Raw genomic sequence first — 18,890 nt, 5'->3', positions numbered from 1 at the left:
ACTCAATAGCATTTTTATTGTCAGTTGGAAAGTTGGAGTGCTCCAGTTTGTCAACTCCCAATATAATTGAGATGTTAGTTGTGAAGCAACGGGACTGCTCAGATTTTTGAACGTTTTCATTCGAGGCTGTATGCAAGAAACTGAAAACAGTAATACTGCAGTAACACAAACAGCTACCATTAAACCTTGGAAACAAAAGTTCATTATTGGCCTCAATATCCCAAATGATTTGAAGCATGCTGTGTAAACTTTTCATGAACATGTAAAGATAATAAGTTTCTAAGAATACTACATTCCTGGGGCAGCTGTGTTGCGTTTTACCTGAATAACTAGACCTCCATATGAAGCACCTGCTCCAGTGTAAGCATTAGTTCTACACCTGTCTCTCAGCTCTCGCTCACCAGCTATGACTACATTGTGCAAACACTGACCAGACAGCTGAAAACACATAATGCAGTACAGTGGGAAACCATGGCTTGCAGATGATTCTGTTTGAGGAAAAATAACAAGTCTGGGCCCAGTTTATAAAGCAAAGCCTAGATGAAGTCAGATGACTCCATGAAGTATAGTACTAATACAGCACAGTTAGCATTTGAAAGATGTAGTTTCCATGCTGCTAAACTCCCCAAGCAAGTCAAAGGTACTCGCACATACATATCAATCCAAAGCAAATGTAAAACACCCAGATCTTTACTGTCTCATAACATAGAAATTAAATCTGTGTTTTCAACATTACATTTTAATTTACAGTATAAGTTGCTGAGCAGTAGTTGATATATTATGAATATGGTAGAATAATGTATCAGTTATTTACATGGGTTTTACACCATTAAGATGTTGATATACAGTAGCAAGAAAAAAGAAAAATCAAAACTAAGCTAGCGTGACCGATTAGGTTTCAAAATAATAAGGTTGTAATCTACATCTATTTTGTTGCAATGCCCATTTGAATACCAGAGACATTTTAAGAACATAATAAATAGGAGTAGGTGTAGGCCATTCGGCACTTCGAGCCTGCTCCGCCATGCAGTAAGATTGTGGCTAATCTTCTTCCTCAACTCCACCTTCCTGTACTGGCCCCTTATCCCTTGGTTCCCTTAGTATCCATAAAAATCTATCGATCTGTGCCTTGAACATACTGAATGATTGAGAAGCTGCAGCCCACTGGGGGAGAGAATTCCAAAGATGCACAACCCTTTGAGTGAAGACATTTCTCCTCATCTCAATCCTAAATGGCCAACCCCTTATTCGGAGACTGTGGGCCCAAATTTGGCCAGGTGTTGCTCCTTTTTTTTGGAGCAACTTGATTTTTCTGGAGTTTTTTAAAAATCCCCATTCTACACATTTAATTTGCGCCAGTGTAAGTGAGTGAGTTAGGATTTTTTTTAGTTTCGTTTTTTTTTTCCAAAAGGGGGCGTATCCAGCCACCTACGCCTGTTTTGGCCATTTAAGCCAGTTTGGACAGCTAATAGTTGCTCCAAACTAACTTAGGCCAGCGTATGTGGCCATTTGTGGCCGAACAAAAAAACCCTTGTGGAGAGTTAAGAAATCACCCAGATAAGTACATTCTAAACAAAGCACAAAAATAAGCATTCAATAACAAATAAAAAATACAAGGAAGCTGAGAGGACCTGCACCAAGCACCAAGACTTACAAAGCACTAAAGAAAGCACAAAAAGTAATAAGCAATTAATTAATAAAAAATAGAAGGAACCCTGCACCTAAAGCACCAAGACCAAAGTAATAAGCAATCAATCAATAACAAATAAAAAATAGAAGTCCTATCAAAACATGGCCCGGGAAGGCAGCGGGCCGCCGATGAGAGAGCCCATTCGGCCAGGGATAGGGGCGACACGCTTCAGCCCCTCCCACACAGCCTGCAGCACACTCTCACAGATTCTAGGGGTGAGGAGCTATTGCGCATGTGCGCACACGCTAGCGCGCATATGCAGAGGTCCCGGCACTGTTTTCAGCACTGGGACCTGGCTCCGCCCCCCGAATCCAGTGGCCATGCTATGCCACCATCGAGGAGAGGCTGGGGAGCGGCCAAACTCGTACCGAAGATTTCTGGAGCACTTCGAGGCGGACAAAAGCGGCGCACCTCTGTTGAGTGTGCCAGAAATCTGTACTGGGCAAATTCTACCCCTGTGATGCTAGGTTCTGGACTCGCCAGCCAGGGGAAACATCCTCCCTGCATCTACCCTGTCAAGCCCCTTAAGAATTTAATATGTTTCAATGAGATCACCTCTCATTCTTCTAAACTCTAGGGAATATAGACCTAGTCTTCTCAAGCTCTCCTCATAGGACAATCCCCCATCCCAGGAATCAGTTTGGTGAACTTTCGAAGGCGAGTATATCCTTCCTTAGGTAAGGAGACCAAAACTGGACACAGTACAATTTGCTACTGCATATCTTCAACTTAGAACTGTAAGCCATTGTATGTCGACATTTGACATCTGTAAGAACTTAACCAGGCTTAAAGCCAATAAAAATCTCTTTACCATTTAAAAGATCATTAAGTGTAGGGGGTTGAGGATTGATCAGGACATTTAGAATTCACAAGTTCAGATTAACTTTTTATAAAGTCAGCCAAATCTTTGATTAAAGAACTTGGAGTAAATCAACTACTGCTTAGTTTACATTTCTTAGCAAATACATTAAGGCAGGCTATTATGAATTAGCCTGGAGTATTCTTTTATATTTAACCTATTTTCTTCCCTCTCCTTAAAGCTTGAAATCTTTGTTGGGTTTCCAGTATTCACGTGTGAGCTTTGATAGTGAGTTTCAGAAATCAAAGTGACTGTGCGGTATCACAGCTGAGCTTGATTGTGTCCCTCACTTGATGTCCACACATGCAGTTCCAGCAAGGGTTGCTGGATAGCAATCTGCTGTGGGAACAAAAAGCCAATCCTAGCACCCTGAGATCAGCAGAGATTGGGGATTGAACCTGCAATCTTTCTGGTCTGTATGGCTCAGCTAGTTGTTGGTTAAACTCACCAAGCCACTCGTGGAACCACAATTTGACTATTTCAGTAAATGTAAACTTATTTTGTTCATGCAATGCCACAATCATTAGAAAAATGGGGGCAAGTTCTCTACAATCAGGAAATCATTATTAAAGACTCTAACTGCATTAACCACACATGAACATTAAAACTGAATAGCTGCATTTGTTCAAAATAAATGCAGGTATTAGTTTGTGTGTCAATGAATTGGATATATTATTTAATGAAGGTATCTATTAATATTATGTATGGTTGCATCTTTTGGTCCAAGAAGTTGTAGTCAACATCATTGAAAGCCATGTCTAATAAAAGGCTGTTTCTAGACAATGGTACTTAAGTTCCACCTACCACAGTCAAGCCGTTACTGAGGAGTCCACCATCTTGGTCCATAATACTTCTGGATATTGTGATGGAAGGCAGGTCCAGGCTTTGTGGGGGGAAATGGGGTGTGAATTCATTTCCTTGTGAGGGCAATGGATCATTAAGGCCTTGAAAAGCTGACACCACATCTGTTAGTCCCAGAGTGGGGTCTGTTTCTGGCGGTGGGGTTATGGGTGGAATCTCAAACTCCTCATCCCCAAGGCTTGGAGTGTGGAATGTCTGAAGAGAAAACAGATTGGAAACAATCAGCATGCAATAGTTCAGTACAAGATTTAAAAGACATATGGTAAAAGTAAAGCCTCGAGGCATATTGAGTATTCCCTTACACAACACAACACAGTTACAGTGTTACACTTCCACTCCAGCAGCGCTATCAATTAGTTAAAGATAAAAGTTCTCATCGCTGACTGAAATCATTGCACATCAGAAGCTGCATCAAAGTGCGCTTGTCTGCATCGAGACTTAACACAGCTCAGAACAAAATCTCTATGATATAATGGCTGCTCTTCAGTTGGCAAGTGATCTATTTAGACAAGCAAAATGAGCATGATTCCTTATCTGCAGCTTTAAATACCTGTTAAGTGATACTATTCAACACAATGTTAGGTTATCAAGGCTTTTGAACATACAAGTGATATGACACTAACGCTTCATTCTAGTGGCTACCAAATTAGCTAGACTATTATTATTTGTGCTTAGTGGCCCTTTGTAGATTAATACAACATACATCTCTGATCCTACTCAGGAAGTTTACAAAACAGTACTGTAAAATTCACTGTTTATATATTCTGGTGATGGGTGACCCACATTCTACCTGCACTGATTAGCAATGCTGATATTTGATTGCAGCTGCTCTTTATGCAATCAAATGTAACAGCTCTGTTGTCATGTCATACATTTACTAGGCCTGGTCACTCGAGTTCACAACTGCTGAAAACTGTTTGTTATTCACAAAGCATCGAAGCAAACAATGGTGCCATTGCATCAGACAAAACCATAGCAATGCACACAGGGTGGGACGTTGGTGCGGAGATTTGTAAGGAATAAAACAACAGAAGGTAGGGATCGCAGACTAAACACGTTAGACTTTTGAGAAAGAAAGGGGGGATGCGGGGATGTGGGGATGTACAAGGGGCCAGAGTCAGAGGAACGAAGGGCTTGCCAGGGGGCTGTAATGCTGAAGAAGAGTACAAAAATAGAGAGGGTGAAGCCATGGAGGGATTTTAACCATAAGGATCCGGAAACTGCAGTGGGTAATGATGGTGAACTACCAGTGTTTGCTGCCATTACCCCTCTGAAACTGACCGCAACTTCGGGATTTAGGGCATGCGGAAATCCTGAAATTGTGGTCAGCCAGTCACTGCTCGAACACAGACTGCGCTGTAGAGCCACCCCCCCCCCCCCCCGGAAATCAGTGTAATCAGTGAAACTGACAAAAACTTGGGCTTTTTCATGGTAATATCACTGTTAAATATCCCATTAAATGTTAAGCCTTGTTCGAATAGGTGCACATGGGGTTTTAACAGCGTATTGACTGGTAAACAAATGTTCTGGCCATGAAAAACTCATTTTTATATGTGTAGAATGTCAAATGTCCCCATTACCCCATTATGATAACAATTTAAATGTTTCCATTATGATCATTTTTAAAAAGCTTTTAAAATAATTTAAAAATTTGCTCATGATATTTCAGCTTGTACCTTATCCCCATGTGAGACTCCCAATCTTTATTTCGCTCCCTGTAACTTTTTCTTAAAATATCTGGATAAAAGCAGCTTCTCATTTCCTAGTTTTCTGTTTGTGAGAATTCCTCAATGTGATTGGCTGCTTACACAGCTTGTTGACATCATTACAGCATCGCACTAGGAATTCCCATTACAGAGTGCTGAAATCAATTGAATGCCGAAAAAGGCAAACTTCTCGCCTCAGAGATCAGGAGCAGCTTTCTTTGGGGCCAGTGGCGAATGCCTTTGCTTCACCGTGGTCCGCAAAATCCAAGCTAATGTTGTGAATTTTAAATTTGAGGCATTGCAAGACTAAGGGCCAATATAGGGCAGCAAGGACAGGGCGATGGGTGAGTGGGAATTGGTGTGGGATAGGATATCAGCAGGTGTGGGATAGGATATCAGCAATAGAGTTTTGGCTGAGCTGAGGTTTATGGGATGTTTAAGGTGGTGGATGGGAGCCGGATGGGAGGCTAACTCGGGAAGCATTGGAATCGTTATGTTTGGCTGTGACAAAGTCACGGATTAGGGTTTTAGCAGCAGATGGTCTGAGATAGGAGTGAAGCTGGATGTTGTTATGGAGGTGCAAATAGGTAGATTTTGTGATGGAGGGAATATCAACTCAGAAGCAATTAGCTCAATTCACTTGGTGCTGTATAAATACACCCATTCAAATCTGGAATCTGATACTATTCTTGGCAGTAAATTAAGTACATTTGCACACTGCCTTTGTACATAATCCATGCACAGAATGCAATTATATTTACTGCAAGCAGTTTTTTGTGCATCTCTTATAATAACACTGGACAATTCACAGTTAATGAAAAATCTTATCTCCGACTAAACATAATCACCACTCAAGTTGTTAATGATTATATGAAATTAATAACTGCTTGAAAAGTGACAAAAATTCAACGAAGGAAAAAGAAAGCTCTGCATGCATACAGAAGCTGTCAGCTGTCATTATTTCTCCTAAACCAAAAATGATAAGATGCCAGGCTGATAGTGTCTACGAGAACACACTACAAATATCAGCACAGTGTAGCTTCTATTAGTGTCACTTCACATAAAAAATAACTGCTTGGCTTGTTTAAATCTGCATTTGAAAACATTTGCTTGTGATTAAAGTTTAATTGCTCTAAATTAATAATGTAGACACAAGAGCATGTACCTCAGACATTCGATTCTGATGGCTGTATATAAACAGTGCAGATGCGTCTTGTTGATACAGGAATGACAATTATTATTTTGCAAAGCCTTAACCTATTGCAAAGGTGTTCTGTATTAAAATGAACTCTAATGTTTGATTTAAGATCTGCAACCCAGAATGTGCCACTGAATCTACTTATTGTACTGGGTTTTATGGATATTAAAATGAACAGTGTGACTGAATAGGATTTTACATAGATAAGCCAATTGACTGTCAGTGTGGATTAAAGCAAAATACTATCACTAGTTAACTTTTCTTCAAAATTATATGTAGACTTCAAAATCTGGTAGAGAACATGCCCAGAATACCAATGCTAGTCTGAATATGAAATGGCAGCAGCTCAGAAAGGTGTGTAGGTAGGGTTGCACTGATGAATTGATTGTGTTGAGCACTAAGAACATAAGAAATAGGAGCAGGAGTAGGCCATTTGGCCCCTCGAGCCTGCTCCGCCATTCAATAAGGTCATGGCTGATCTGATCATGGACTCAGCTCCACTTCCCTGCCTGCTCCCCATAACCCTTTATTCCCTTATCATTCAAAAATCTATCTCCACCTTAAATATATTCAATGACCCAGCCTCCACAGCTCTCTGGGGCAGAGAATTCCACAGATTTACAACCCTTAGAGAAGAAACTCCTTCTCATCTCCATTTTAAATGGGCGGTCCCTTTTTCTGAGACTATGCCCCCTAGTTTTAGTTTCCCCTATCAGTGGAAATATCCTCTCTGCATCCACCTTGTCAAGCCCCCTCATTATCTTATATGTTTCGATAAGATCACCTCTCATTCGTCTGAACTCCAATGTGTATAGGCCTAACTTACTCAACCTATTCTCATAAGTCAACCCCCCTCATCTCTGGAATCAAACTAATGAACCTTCTCTGAACAGCCTTAATGCAAGTATATCCTTCCTTAAATACGGAGACCAAAACTGTACGCAGTACTCCAGGTGTGGCCTCGCCAATACCCTGTACAGTTTTAGCAGGACTTCTCTGCTTTTATACTCTGTCCCCCTTGCAATAAAGGCCAACATTCCATTTGCCTTCCTGATTACTTGCTGTACCTGCATACTGTTTCATGCACAAGGACCCCCCAGGTCTCTCTGTACTGCTGCACTTTGCAATTTTTCTCCATTTAAATTATAATTTGCTTTTTTATTATGTCTGCCAAAGTGGATAAGCTCACACTTTTCCCCATTATACTCCATCTGCCAAATTTTTGCCCGCTCACTTAGCCTATCTATATCCCTTTGCAGATTTTGTGTGTCCTCCTCACAATTTGCTTTGCCACCCATCTTCATAACATCAGCAAACTTGGCAACATTACACTTGGATAAAGTGTACACTTGGATTACACTCTGTCCCTTTATTCAAGTCATTAATATAGTTTGTAAATAGTTGAGGACCCAGCACCGATCCCCTGCGGCACCCCACTAGTCGCTGTTTGCCAACCGTAAAACGACCCATTTATCCTGACTCTCTGTTTTCTGTTAGTTAGCCAATCCTCTATCCATGCTAATATATTACCCCCAACCCCGTGAACTTTTATCTTGTGCACCTTATCGAATGCCTTCTGGAAATCCAAATACACCACATCCACTGTTTCCCCCTTATCCATCCTGCTCATTACATCCTCAAAAGAATTCCAGCAAATTTGTCAAACATGATTTCCCTTTCATAAAAGCATGCTGACTCTGCTTGTTTGAATCATGCTTTCCCAAACATCCAGCTACTGCTTCCTTAATAATTGACACCAGCATTTTCCCAACGACAGATGTTAGGCGAACTGGTCTGTAGTTTCCTACTTTCAGTCTGTCTCCTTTTTTAAATAGGGGCGTTACATTTGATAGTCAATGTGTTCCATGTGATGGTGTGTAGTTTAGTTTACACTCAGAATAATGACATGTCATTATTACAGGTTTGCCGAGAGATAGTCTGCATCAGATAATGAGGGCATTTGTGGCCTATATATTATAATTATTAAGTAGGCAATAATGAATAAGATAGCATTCGATTATCAGAGGCCTTACAAATTTCATGATTGCTTTGAAGCATGTCAAAGAAGAATGTGAATATCCCAATGTCTGTACACCTTCAAATGTGTTAATACCAGTCCGCCCACTACCCTGTTCACTGAGCTGTCGGTAAAAATTGTGACTGTTTCAAATGTTAAAAATTCAAACCTGTCTAAACCTTTAACTACAGAGCTAAATGCTTACTACACGGTTTTAAACTCAGAATGACCTTTGTAACACAAATGGAATAACCATTATGTAAAGGCAGATGGAGGAGGACTGGTCAAATTCAAAAATCAATGCTGTGAGTGAATATATCAACAGTTTGGAGATGCTGTGCAGTGGTGGCCAGCTGATGAAGCGCTTGCACAAACAAAACAGCGTTTCTAACGCGCTACTGATAAGCAAACATTTATCAAAAAATACTGCACCATCCAAATGAGAGTTGTCACCATGCTGGTAAGTGAAACATTTTTCCACTTTGGGTGGTTTCAGCTGCCCCATGTAAGGTATAACATAACATAGATTAGATGTAAAATACAGCCTTATGGCCTGTCCCAACATTGTGCCTTAACCTCATCTGAAGATGACAACCCAATATTGCACCAGTGCAAACTAAGTACAAATTTACAAACATACAAAGGAACACTGCAACATCTGCCTTTCTCATTTCAAGAACAATTAACTCTTCCTTTGCTGTCTTGACGCCAAACACCAACACCTCTTCTCACAATTAAATAACCACCAACCACTCCTAGGACTGCTTCCTCAATTCATATTACACACACTTGGCTTTACGTTCACCACCTCCACATACTCATTCCATCTCGCTTCTTCTCCACTTCTCAGCACATGCACTATATGCACAAGCCGTACACATCCCCACTTAGCCTTTCAATAGCCACTCACGAACTCCCGCCTTCTATTTCGGTCGGACAAAACAGCAGATTATGCCGAGGAGAGGACCAAGACCTGGAGAGGACTATCCACCATCACAGTCCTCATTCAAGCAGAGCACCAAGCTCTGGAGATTAGTGGCTTGGACAAAACCATGGGTATCAGGGAAGGCAAGATTGGTGGCTTATCTGAACAAGGTGTCTGCATATTGTGGTGTCCCTGCACCTTGCTACTGAATCACACGAGGCATCTACTGCAGACATGGTCACTGCGTGACCTTTCTTTATTCCCAGGACCAAGAAGTGATGACCCTGCGTGGGACCTCCCTTTAAATACCTGAGTGCCCAGGTGGTCAAGGTGTGCATTTCCAGGACACATATACAGTGTACAGTGTGGTTGCATGAAGGTTACAGTTGCATGAAGGTTACAGTTACATGAAGGTTGCATACATGACATCACCTCCCCCCCCCCCCCCCCATGTCTTTTTGTGTCAAAGGTTAAGTCTTTCAGGTGGTCGACACTCTCTCGTGGAGCGCGCAGTTGGGACTCTGGTGGCTGAGCCTTGGCATACATCTCTGTCACCTGAGGTGATTCCGGCCTGTCCGGGCTGGCCGCAGGGACTGTGCATGTTGGTGAATGTCCTTGTTGCTCGTCCACTGGCAGTGGTGTGGGTGACATCTCATGCTCTTCCTCAGGTTCCTCACTGTCTATGAACCTTTTCTTTACTTGGTCCAAGTGTTTTCGGCATATCTGCCCATTGTTGAGCCTGACCACTATGACCCTATTCCTCTCTTTGCCAATTACGGTGCCCTCAAGCCACTTGGGTCCCAAAGCATGGTTAAGAACAAATACCGGGTCATCAACTTCTATACACCTCCCCCTTGCGTTTCGATCATGGAACTTGGTTTGGGACTGGCGCTTGCCCTCAACAATGTCTGCCAGGGCTGGATGAATGAGGGACAGCTGCGTTTTAAGCGTGCGTTTCATGAGTAGTTCCACTGGCAGAACTCCAGTGAGCGAATGCGGGCAGGACCTGTAGGCCAGCAGGAGGCGTGATAGGCGGTACTGAAGGGAGGGTCCTTGGATATGAAGCATGCCGTTTTATGACTTGGACCGCACGTTCCACCTGGCCATTGGAAGCCGGCTTGAACGGTGCTGTCTGGACATGTTTGATGCCATTACCCGACATAAACTCCAGGAATTCATGGCTGGTGAAGCACGGGCCATTGTCGCTGACCAGAATGTCCGGCAAGCCGTGGGTCGCGAAAACCGTGCGCAGACTCCCCACTGTGATGGATGTCGTGCACGAGTTTAATATGATGCACTCGATCCATTTCGAGTATGCATCGACAACGATCAGGAACATTTTTCCCATGAATGGGCCCGCATAGTCTATGTGAACGAGTGACCATGGCCTGGTGGGCCAGGGCCACGGACTGAGGGGGGACTCCCTGAGGGCATTACCTAGCTGGGCACACGTCGTGCACCTGCGAACCCAGTGTTCCAGGGATGAGTCAATTCCCGGCCACCATACATGTGACCGGGCAATGGCCTTCATTAGCATGATGCCAGGGTGCTCGCTGTGGAGTTCCCTGATGAATGCCTCCCTTCCTTTCTGGAGCATGACTACCCAGCTGCCTCATAGCAGGCAGTCGGCTTGGATGGAGAGCTCATCCATCCATCTCTGAAACGGTCTGACCTCCTTGGGGCACGGCCCGTATGCGGGCGCCCAATCCCCAGTCAGAACACATTTCTTTGTCATGGACAGGAGGGGATCCCTGTTGGTCCAGATTTTGATCTGGCGGGCTGTGATGGGGGAGCCTGCGGTGTCAAAAGCCTCAACGGTCATGACCATCTCAGCGCTTTGCTGCGTCGCCCCCTCAGTGGTGGCCAGGAGAAGGCGTCGCTATCAGCACCGTGCAGATAGGCAGTGGGCAAGGGAGGCAGAAGCCATGGCTGCACAACCGAGAGAAGGGTGTGTAGATGTGCGCAGACCTGCAGCTAGAGAGGGTGGCCAGGAAGGAGATAGCATCAAGAGGAGGGTGAGGGATGCTGCTCCGCCCTCTGCGCCCCCCCCCCCCCCCCCCGCCCCTCCAAGGGTGCAGGGTGCCATTGACTGCACACACGTTGGGCTAGGAGAGGAGCCTTTCCAGCAAGAGCCTCCACAGGGGCCCGAGAATGAGGCGGACCAGGGAGATGGCCAGCAGGCAGCTGCCGGGGAGATGGCCAATGCAGACGTGGGGGAAGGGGGCCATACCCTCAAAGGGTATACAGACCTCCGTTCTCCTTCTTCCAGCTCACTGATGAGCAATGCCTGCGAAGGCTACGATTTCGATGGAAGTACTGAGGGAGCTCTGCACTGTCCTGCGAGAAGATCTGCAGCCTCAAACATGCCTCAGGACCGCCCTCACTGTGGAGACCACGGTCACCATCGCCTTGAATTTTTACGCGATGGGGTCTTTCCAGTCTGCCATTGCAGACATTGGCAACGTCTCCCAATTCTCAGCACATCGGTGCATCTCCTTCCCCACAGGAGAGGGTCCAGTACATCTCCTTCCCGATGACAAGTGTCAAACAGGTGGAGCAGCAGGCCGGATTTGCCCGAACATCAGGCTTCCCATGATTCGTGCAGGGTGCCATTGACTGCACACACATTGGGCTGAGGGCGCCACAACATCACCCAGAGATCTTTGTCAACCGCAAAACCTTCCATTCTCTGAACGTCCAACTCGTGTGTGACCACCAGCGTCGGATCCTGGCAGTTGATGCGAGGTACCCAGGCAGCAGCCATGATTCGTTAATTCTGCGCCAGACCAGTGTGCCCGCCGTCTTCACCGGCCCGAATCAGGATTGTGGTTGGCTGCTTGGGCCAAGGGATATACCCTGTCCACTTGGTTGCTCACTCCACTGTGGAACCCCAGGACAGCGCCAGAACATGCATACAATGACGCTCATCGTGTCATCAAATGCATCATCGAGCAGTGCATAGGCATCCTCAAGCAGAGGGTCCGGTGCCTGGACCACTCTGGTGGCACCTTGCAGTACTCTCCTCAATGGATCTCCATAATTGTCGTGGTCTGCTGCATGCTGCACAACCTGGCCATCATGAGGGGACAGCTGCTGGAGGCTGAGCCAGCAGCACCACCTGAGGAGGAGGAGGAGGAGGAGGAGGAGGAGGAAGAGGCAGCGCAGCAGGAGGAGGAGGAGGAGGAAGAGGAGGATCCCCGTAGCCCCAGAGCTAGGAGGCATCGTCCCCTTCGCAACTCTGGAAAGGAGGTGCAACTGCGTCTCATAGCTGCTCGCTCGATAATCCTATCCACACATGACCCTTCAGTTACCACTTTCAATGGCCATCGCAATGTGCCTTAACGCAGAATTGTCCACTCCCAGACGAAACACCTGGCCATATATATGTGCCAAAAATAAAGATTTATCCAATTATCCAAATCACTGCAAAAACAGAGCATAAAGAATATAATAATACTGTTATCATGTTTTACCCCGGTGCATCTCAGTAGAACACCTGTTCTGTGTGAATACCCTAATACCATGCCTAACTGTCATCCTTGTGGCTGCATCATGGGTCTGGGAAGGCTGCTGTGGTTGTTGTCTGGGACCTACAGCTGTCCTTCTAGGATGCCCACGGAACACCTCTGAGCCTGGAAGGGCCGGGTGCAGAGTTGCCAGCACCCTCCTGGTCTGCCAGGTTTCCCCACGTCAGGAAACAGTATTCCTTCTTCTGTTCTCCACACCGTCCATCAGTGTCTCCAGCTCCATATCAGTGAATCTGTTGGCTCTCCTTGCACCTCTTACACCAGCCATCCTTCCAAACTCCTTCCCCCCTCAGGGCCTTGCTGCAAACCCTGGCCTTGCAGCTGGCCCATTAGAAACCCTTACCTGCACACTGAATTTCTCAGTGGTGAAAACATTCAAATTAAGACAGCCACACTGCTGAAAAATTCATTTTAGGATAGGTTAAGTGAATGGGCTAAGGTTTGGCAGATGGAATACAATGTTGGAAAGTGTGAGGTCATCCACCTTGGGAAAAAAAAAACAGTAAAAGGAAATATTATTTGAATGGGGAGAAATTACAACATGCTGAGGTGCAGAGGGACCTGGGGGTCCTTGTGCATGAATCCCAAAAAGTTAGTTTGCAGGTGCAGCAGGTAATCAGGAAGGCGAATGGAATGTTGGCCTTCATTGCGAGAGGGATGGAGTACAAAAGCAGGGAGGTCCTGCTGCAACTGTATAGGGTATTGGTAAGGCCGCACCTGGAGTACTGCATGCAGTTTTGGTCACCTTACTGAAGGAAGGATGTACTAGCTTTGGAGGGGGTACAGAGACGATTCACGAGGCTGATTCCGGAGATGAGGGGGGTTACCTTATGATGATAGATTGAGTAGACTGGGTCTTTACTCGTTGGAGTTCAGAAGGATGAGGGGTGATCTTATAGAAACATTTTAAATAATGAAAGGGATAGACAAGATAGAGGCGGAGAGGTTGTTTCCACTGGTCGGGGAGACTAGAACTAGGGGGCACAGCCTCAAAATACAGGGGAGCCAATTTAAAACCGAGTTGAGAAGGAATTTCTTCTCCCAGAGGGTTGTGAATCTGTGGAATTCTCTGCCCAAGGAAGCAGTTGAGGCTAGCTCATTGAATGTATTCAAGTCACAGATAGATAGATTTTTAACCAATAAGGGAATTAAGGGTTATGGGGAGCGGGCGGGTAAGTGGAGCTGAGTCCACGGCCAGATCAGCCATGATCTTATTAAATGGCGGAGCAGGATCGAGGGGCTAGATGGCCTACTCCTGTTCCTAATTCTTATGTTCTTATCTAGGATGGTTCATTAGCACTAGAACCCGTTTGTTCACTTTGAGCTGAATATGGGATGGCCCAGCCATGAAAAAATTTCGGCGCTAATGGCCACAAAAAGGTGGGGGGCAGCACCAGCTTTCCAGTGGTACTGAATTTCGGGGCCATGGTCTCTTACGCATCCCCGATTTTCATCGTTCCACCCTTGGTGGCCTTGCCTTCAGCGGCCTAGGCCCTATGCTCTGGGATTCCCTCCCTAAATCTCACTGCCTCACGATCCCTCTCTCCTTCTTTAAAATGTTCCTTAAAATCTATGTCTTTGACCAAGCTTTTGGTCACCTGTCCTAATACCTCCTTATGTAGTTTGGTGTCAAATTTTATTTGAAGCGCCTTGGGATGTTTCACTATGTTAAAGGTGCTATATAATTACAAGTTGTTATTGTGGTATTTAGAAGGCCTGTCAGAGATTCAGCACTATGAATGTGTGGAGGAGTCTTCTTCCAGCATGTGTGGTGGCATCGCGCATGGCACCAACAATCTGTAGTCTACCTTGGAGAGTGTGGCCATTCATCCCTCATATCTTTAGCTCGAAGGTACTGAGGTAGCCCTCCTTCTACTGCTTTCTTGTCTCCCCCCTCGTCTTGCTCGTCCAATGAGAACTGCTACTGTAACTCTGTCTCCTCAAAATGGAGACTCTTTTTGGGGTTCATTGAAGGGAGCCCCCAGAGCTGTCCAGACACCTAACCCTCTGCTTAAGCAGCCCTATGATGTACTCCCTATTGATCCTGGTCGTCCCATTGATTATAATGGTGTTGCTTCTGGGAGGTGCCTCAACCGACTTAGAAAACAGAGTTAGGTGGCAGCAGATGGGAGCATGTCAGGAAGGCAGCAGTAAGAACTCTACCAAGAAATTAAACCCCATTCCCGTTGAGTGCAGTGGGTTAAAATCAGCCCTTCAACGATGAAGATTCAAATTGTGTGTGAAGTGTTCAGGGCAAGTCAGAATCGTGAAGACAGCCTGAATCAAAATTAGAGGGAGAAATTCATTCAGCTTTAGAAAAAGACAATCTACTGTCCCAAGTAAATGGCATAATTCCAAAGAGAGTTTAGTGGAACAGCCATCCCCGGTCATATTTTCACAACAAATATCCCAATTCATGGGTTGGTGGGGGGCAGGGGGGCAAAATGGCTCTTCCCCAACAGTCTTTTTTTTTTTTAATTTAAATTCGTAGCCAATCGTTCCAATTCTTTGTCAAATCACAAACGCCAGAGGTCACCTTGCACACATCAAGGATCACTCTGCGCCAATGCTCTTAGCCAAAAGGCCTAGAGCCACTGCACCGTTCCTGGAAGTACTGCAATACCAGGTTCGTGCCATGGAGGTGGATGGGTCAGGCCCCCCACACACCTCCGTGGAGGTGGATGGGTCAAGCCACCCCACCCACCTCCTTCCCCAACAGTCTTTCAGTGCAAACCGGGCACTCAAAGTGCAACAGAGGCGGGATATCTGACGAGATGGGAATACCGGGGTGGCGAAAATGCCGCGTATCCCGATTGAGGGCGGTAACCTTCCCGGGCCGGGACTTTTATCGATGCGGAATTTGAATGTACGCCCCTCAGAGGAAGCGGAGTGCTGTCTCCGGTGCTCTGCTTCCTTTGAAGGGGCGTTCCCGGGGCGGTACTGCAGTGCTGACAGGCCACAACATCCCTCCCCTTCCATTAAAAGGGCAGGGCCGCTGTGCACTCTGTAGGTCCTTTGCTGGCCGCCACTGGGCCACCAGGAATACGTGAGACTGGGCCAGCAGCCCGGCACCCAAGATGGAGTGGCAGGCTGCACAATGGCGGCCACAGTCCACGCTAGGGCCGCCATGGTCAGGCCGACCCAAGAGTCAGCGGAGAAACAAAGCATGGAAGTTATGAGTTCTGCAGCCCGGGGCGCTGCAGAACTCCCCATTAAACAGTGCCCTGGCAGCGGATGTCCGCCAGCTTCGTTACCCAAAAAGCTGGCGTTGACACCTGCCCGTGCCAGGCTCAGGGCTCGCAGTGCAATTTCCGTGGCAGTGCCTCCGCAAACTCCCAGGCACTTTCCCGGCAGCTGGTAGTGCCCCCATCCCACCTCCTACCCGGGCAAAAAGTTTTTTCTGACCCGTTAGTGTTCCCAAGAGGCGCTAATGCGACTCTTAAAAGAGGGCTATTTCTCCCCCAAAGAGCCTGTGAAGGGATATAGACAGGTTACGTGAGTGGGCAATAAGGTGGCAGATGGATTTTAAAAAGTGGGGAAATGTGAGGTTATTCACTTTGGTAACAGAGTATTATTGAAATGGTGAGAAACTATTTAATGTTGGTGTTCAGTGATTTAGGTGTCCTCGTACAGGAAACAGAGAGAGCTAGCATGCTGATACGGCAAGCAATTAGGAAGGCAAATGGGCATGTTGACCTTTATTGACAAAACTTAGAAGTATAGTGAACAGTGAGGAGGATAGTGATAAGACTTCAAGAGGACGTAGACAGGCTGGTGGAATGGACGGAAACATGGCAGATGAAATTTAACACAGAAAGTGTGAAGTGTTACATTTTGATAGGAAGAATGAGGAGAAGCAATATAAACTAAAGGGTCCGATTCTAAATGGGGTGCATGAACTGAGAGACCTGGGGGCACATGTGCAAAAATTGTTGAAGGTGGCCGAGCAAGTTGAAAAAGCAATTAAAAAAGCATACGGGACCTTGGGCTTCATTAATAGAGGCATAGAGTACAAAAGCATGGAAGTTATGAAGAATCTTTTTCAAACACTAGTTCGGCCTCAACTGGAGTACGGTGTCCAATTCTGGGCACCGCACTTTAGGAAGGATGTGAAGGCCTTAAGGAGGGTGCAGAAAAGATTTACAACAATGGTTCCAGGGATCAGGGACTTCAGTTAGTGGATAGACTGGAGAAGCTGGAGTTATTTTCCTTAGAGCAGAGAAGGTTGAGGGGAGATTTGATAGAAGTGTTCAAAATTATGAGGGGTCTAGACAGAGTAGATGAAAATAAACTGTTCCCATTGGCGGAAGGGTCAAGAACCAGAGAACACAGATTTAAAGTGATTGGCAGAAAAACCAAAGGCAACATGAGGAAAAACCTTTTACACAGCAAGTGGTTATGATCTGGAATGCACTGCTGGAAAGGGTGGTGGCTTTCAAAAGAGAATTGGCTAAGTACTCGAAGGAAACAAATTTGCAGGGCTACAGGGAAAAGCCGGGGAAGTGGGATTAGCTGAAGTGCTCTTGCAGAGAGCCGGCATGAGCTCGGTGGGCTGAATGTGCAGTAACCATCCTCTAATTCTGTCCTTTTCAGCATCACTGATTATAATCGCTCAACAATTGGTGGCCGTGCCTCCTGTTGCCTCGGCCCGAAGCTCTGAAATTCCCGGCCTAAACCTCTCTGTCTCTCTACCTCTCTTTCCTCCTTCCCATCTCTTTCACCTGCAATCATTTCTCCTTATGCAGCTCAGTGTCAAATGTTTGATCTCATAATACTCCTGTGAAGTGCCTTGGGACATTTCACTATGTTAAAGGCGCTATATAAATACAAGTTGTTGTTGTTGATTCTATTGCAAGCGGGTTGGAGTACAAGACTAAAGATGTCTTGCTTTTGGTCTCTTTATCTGAGGAAGGATATACTCGCCTTCACTCGATTGATTCCTGGGATGAGGGGGTTGTCCTAGGAGGAGAGATTGAGTAGTTGGGCTTATACTCTCTGAAGTTTAGAAGAATGATAGTTGATCTCATTGAAACTTAAGATTCTGAGGGGGATTGATAGGATAGATGCTGAGAAGTTGTTTCCCCTGGCTGGAGACTCTAGAGCTAGAGGTCATAGACGCAGGATATGGGGTCGGCCATTTAAGACTGAGAGGAGGAGGATTCTCTTCACTCAGAGGGTTGTGAATCTTTGGCCCAAATGGCTGTGGATGCTGAATCACTGATTATTCAAGGTTGAAACAGATCAATTTTTGGACTCTATGTGAATCAAGGGATATGGAGATTGGGCAGGACAGTGGAGTTGAGGTCAAAGATCAGCCATGATCTTATTGAATGATGGAGCAGGCTTGAGGGGGCTACTCCTGCTCCTAATTCTTAGTTTCTTAAACCAATGTAGGTGCTTCAGAGATGTGCAAGCATGATTGTTACAGGTGGCTCCTAATTGGCCTTTGCAAATTCCTTTCACAAACTTTAGAAGCAAAATGGTACATAACCACCATTTTGATTTGAGTTCAGTTCTTTCTACAATTTAAGACCAACTAACTCTATTTGTTTAAAGAGCAAAATATACTCCTTCATGGAGCAATTTACTGACCCAGCATGTACTGACTGTAAAATGTCCTTTGAATGAGTTAAGGCTAGTTCAGTGTGACCTGACATGAGTTGTACAATGTATTGAATGTACACTCAAATAGGAAGTGGTACAATTTTCATGAAAGTTTAATGGTAAGTTGTAAATGTTTAACTGACTGCAAAAGCAACAGTTCTTGATGAATTTTAAATGATAAAAGTTTTATTCACTTCACGAAAAAAAATCATTGTAATTTCGATAAAACTATGGCAACAAATGGACTCCGTGGCACTTTTTGATCTTTAAATGATTACATTTAGTGCTGCATAAACCTCAATAAATTAAACTGAAATTAACATTTTCTGTTTACTTTGACTAAGTATCAATTGTCATTTCGATGATTCATTCAATAGTGGATGGGTGGAGACATCAATTGGTAGGAGTTATAAAATTGACATTGCCAAGGTAATCTGGAATGCAATGTCATTCCTATTCATTCATTTTGTGAAAACTAAGATGTGCTAATCTGAACTCTGAAG

The 18,890-nt window shown here is 45.1% G+C and overlaps 1 protein-coding gene across 1 annotated transcript in view; it reads right to left on the bottom strand.

The window, feature by feature from the left end:
* The window catches only part of tox3 (TOX high mobility group box family member 3), a 97,698-nt gene that overhangs the window by 17,471 nt on the left and 61,337 nt on the right, over window positions 1–18,890 (bottom strand). The window contains exon 3 of the mRNA XM_070896934.1: window positions 3,354–3,605. Coding sequence (XP_070753035.1) covers window positions 3,354–3,605 — 252 coding nt within the window. The remainder of the gene's footprint in view (window positions 1–3,353; window positions 3,606–18,890) is intronic.

The sequence above is a fragment of the Pristiophorus japonicus genome, chromosome 13, assembly GCF_044704955.1.
Source record: "Pristiophorus japonicus isolate sPriJap1 chromosome 13, sPriJap1.hap1, whole genome shotgun sequence".
Lineage (NCBI taxonomy): Eukaryota > Metazoa > Chordata > Chondrichthyes > Pristiophoridae > Pristiophorus > Pristiophorus japonicus.
The sequence above is the reverse complement of the archived record's forward strand: the minus strand, read 5'-3'. Positions and strand labels throughout refer to the sequence as shown.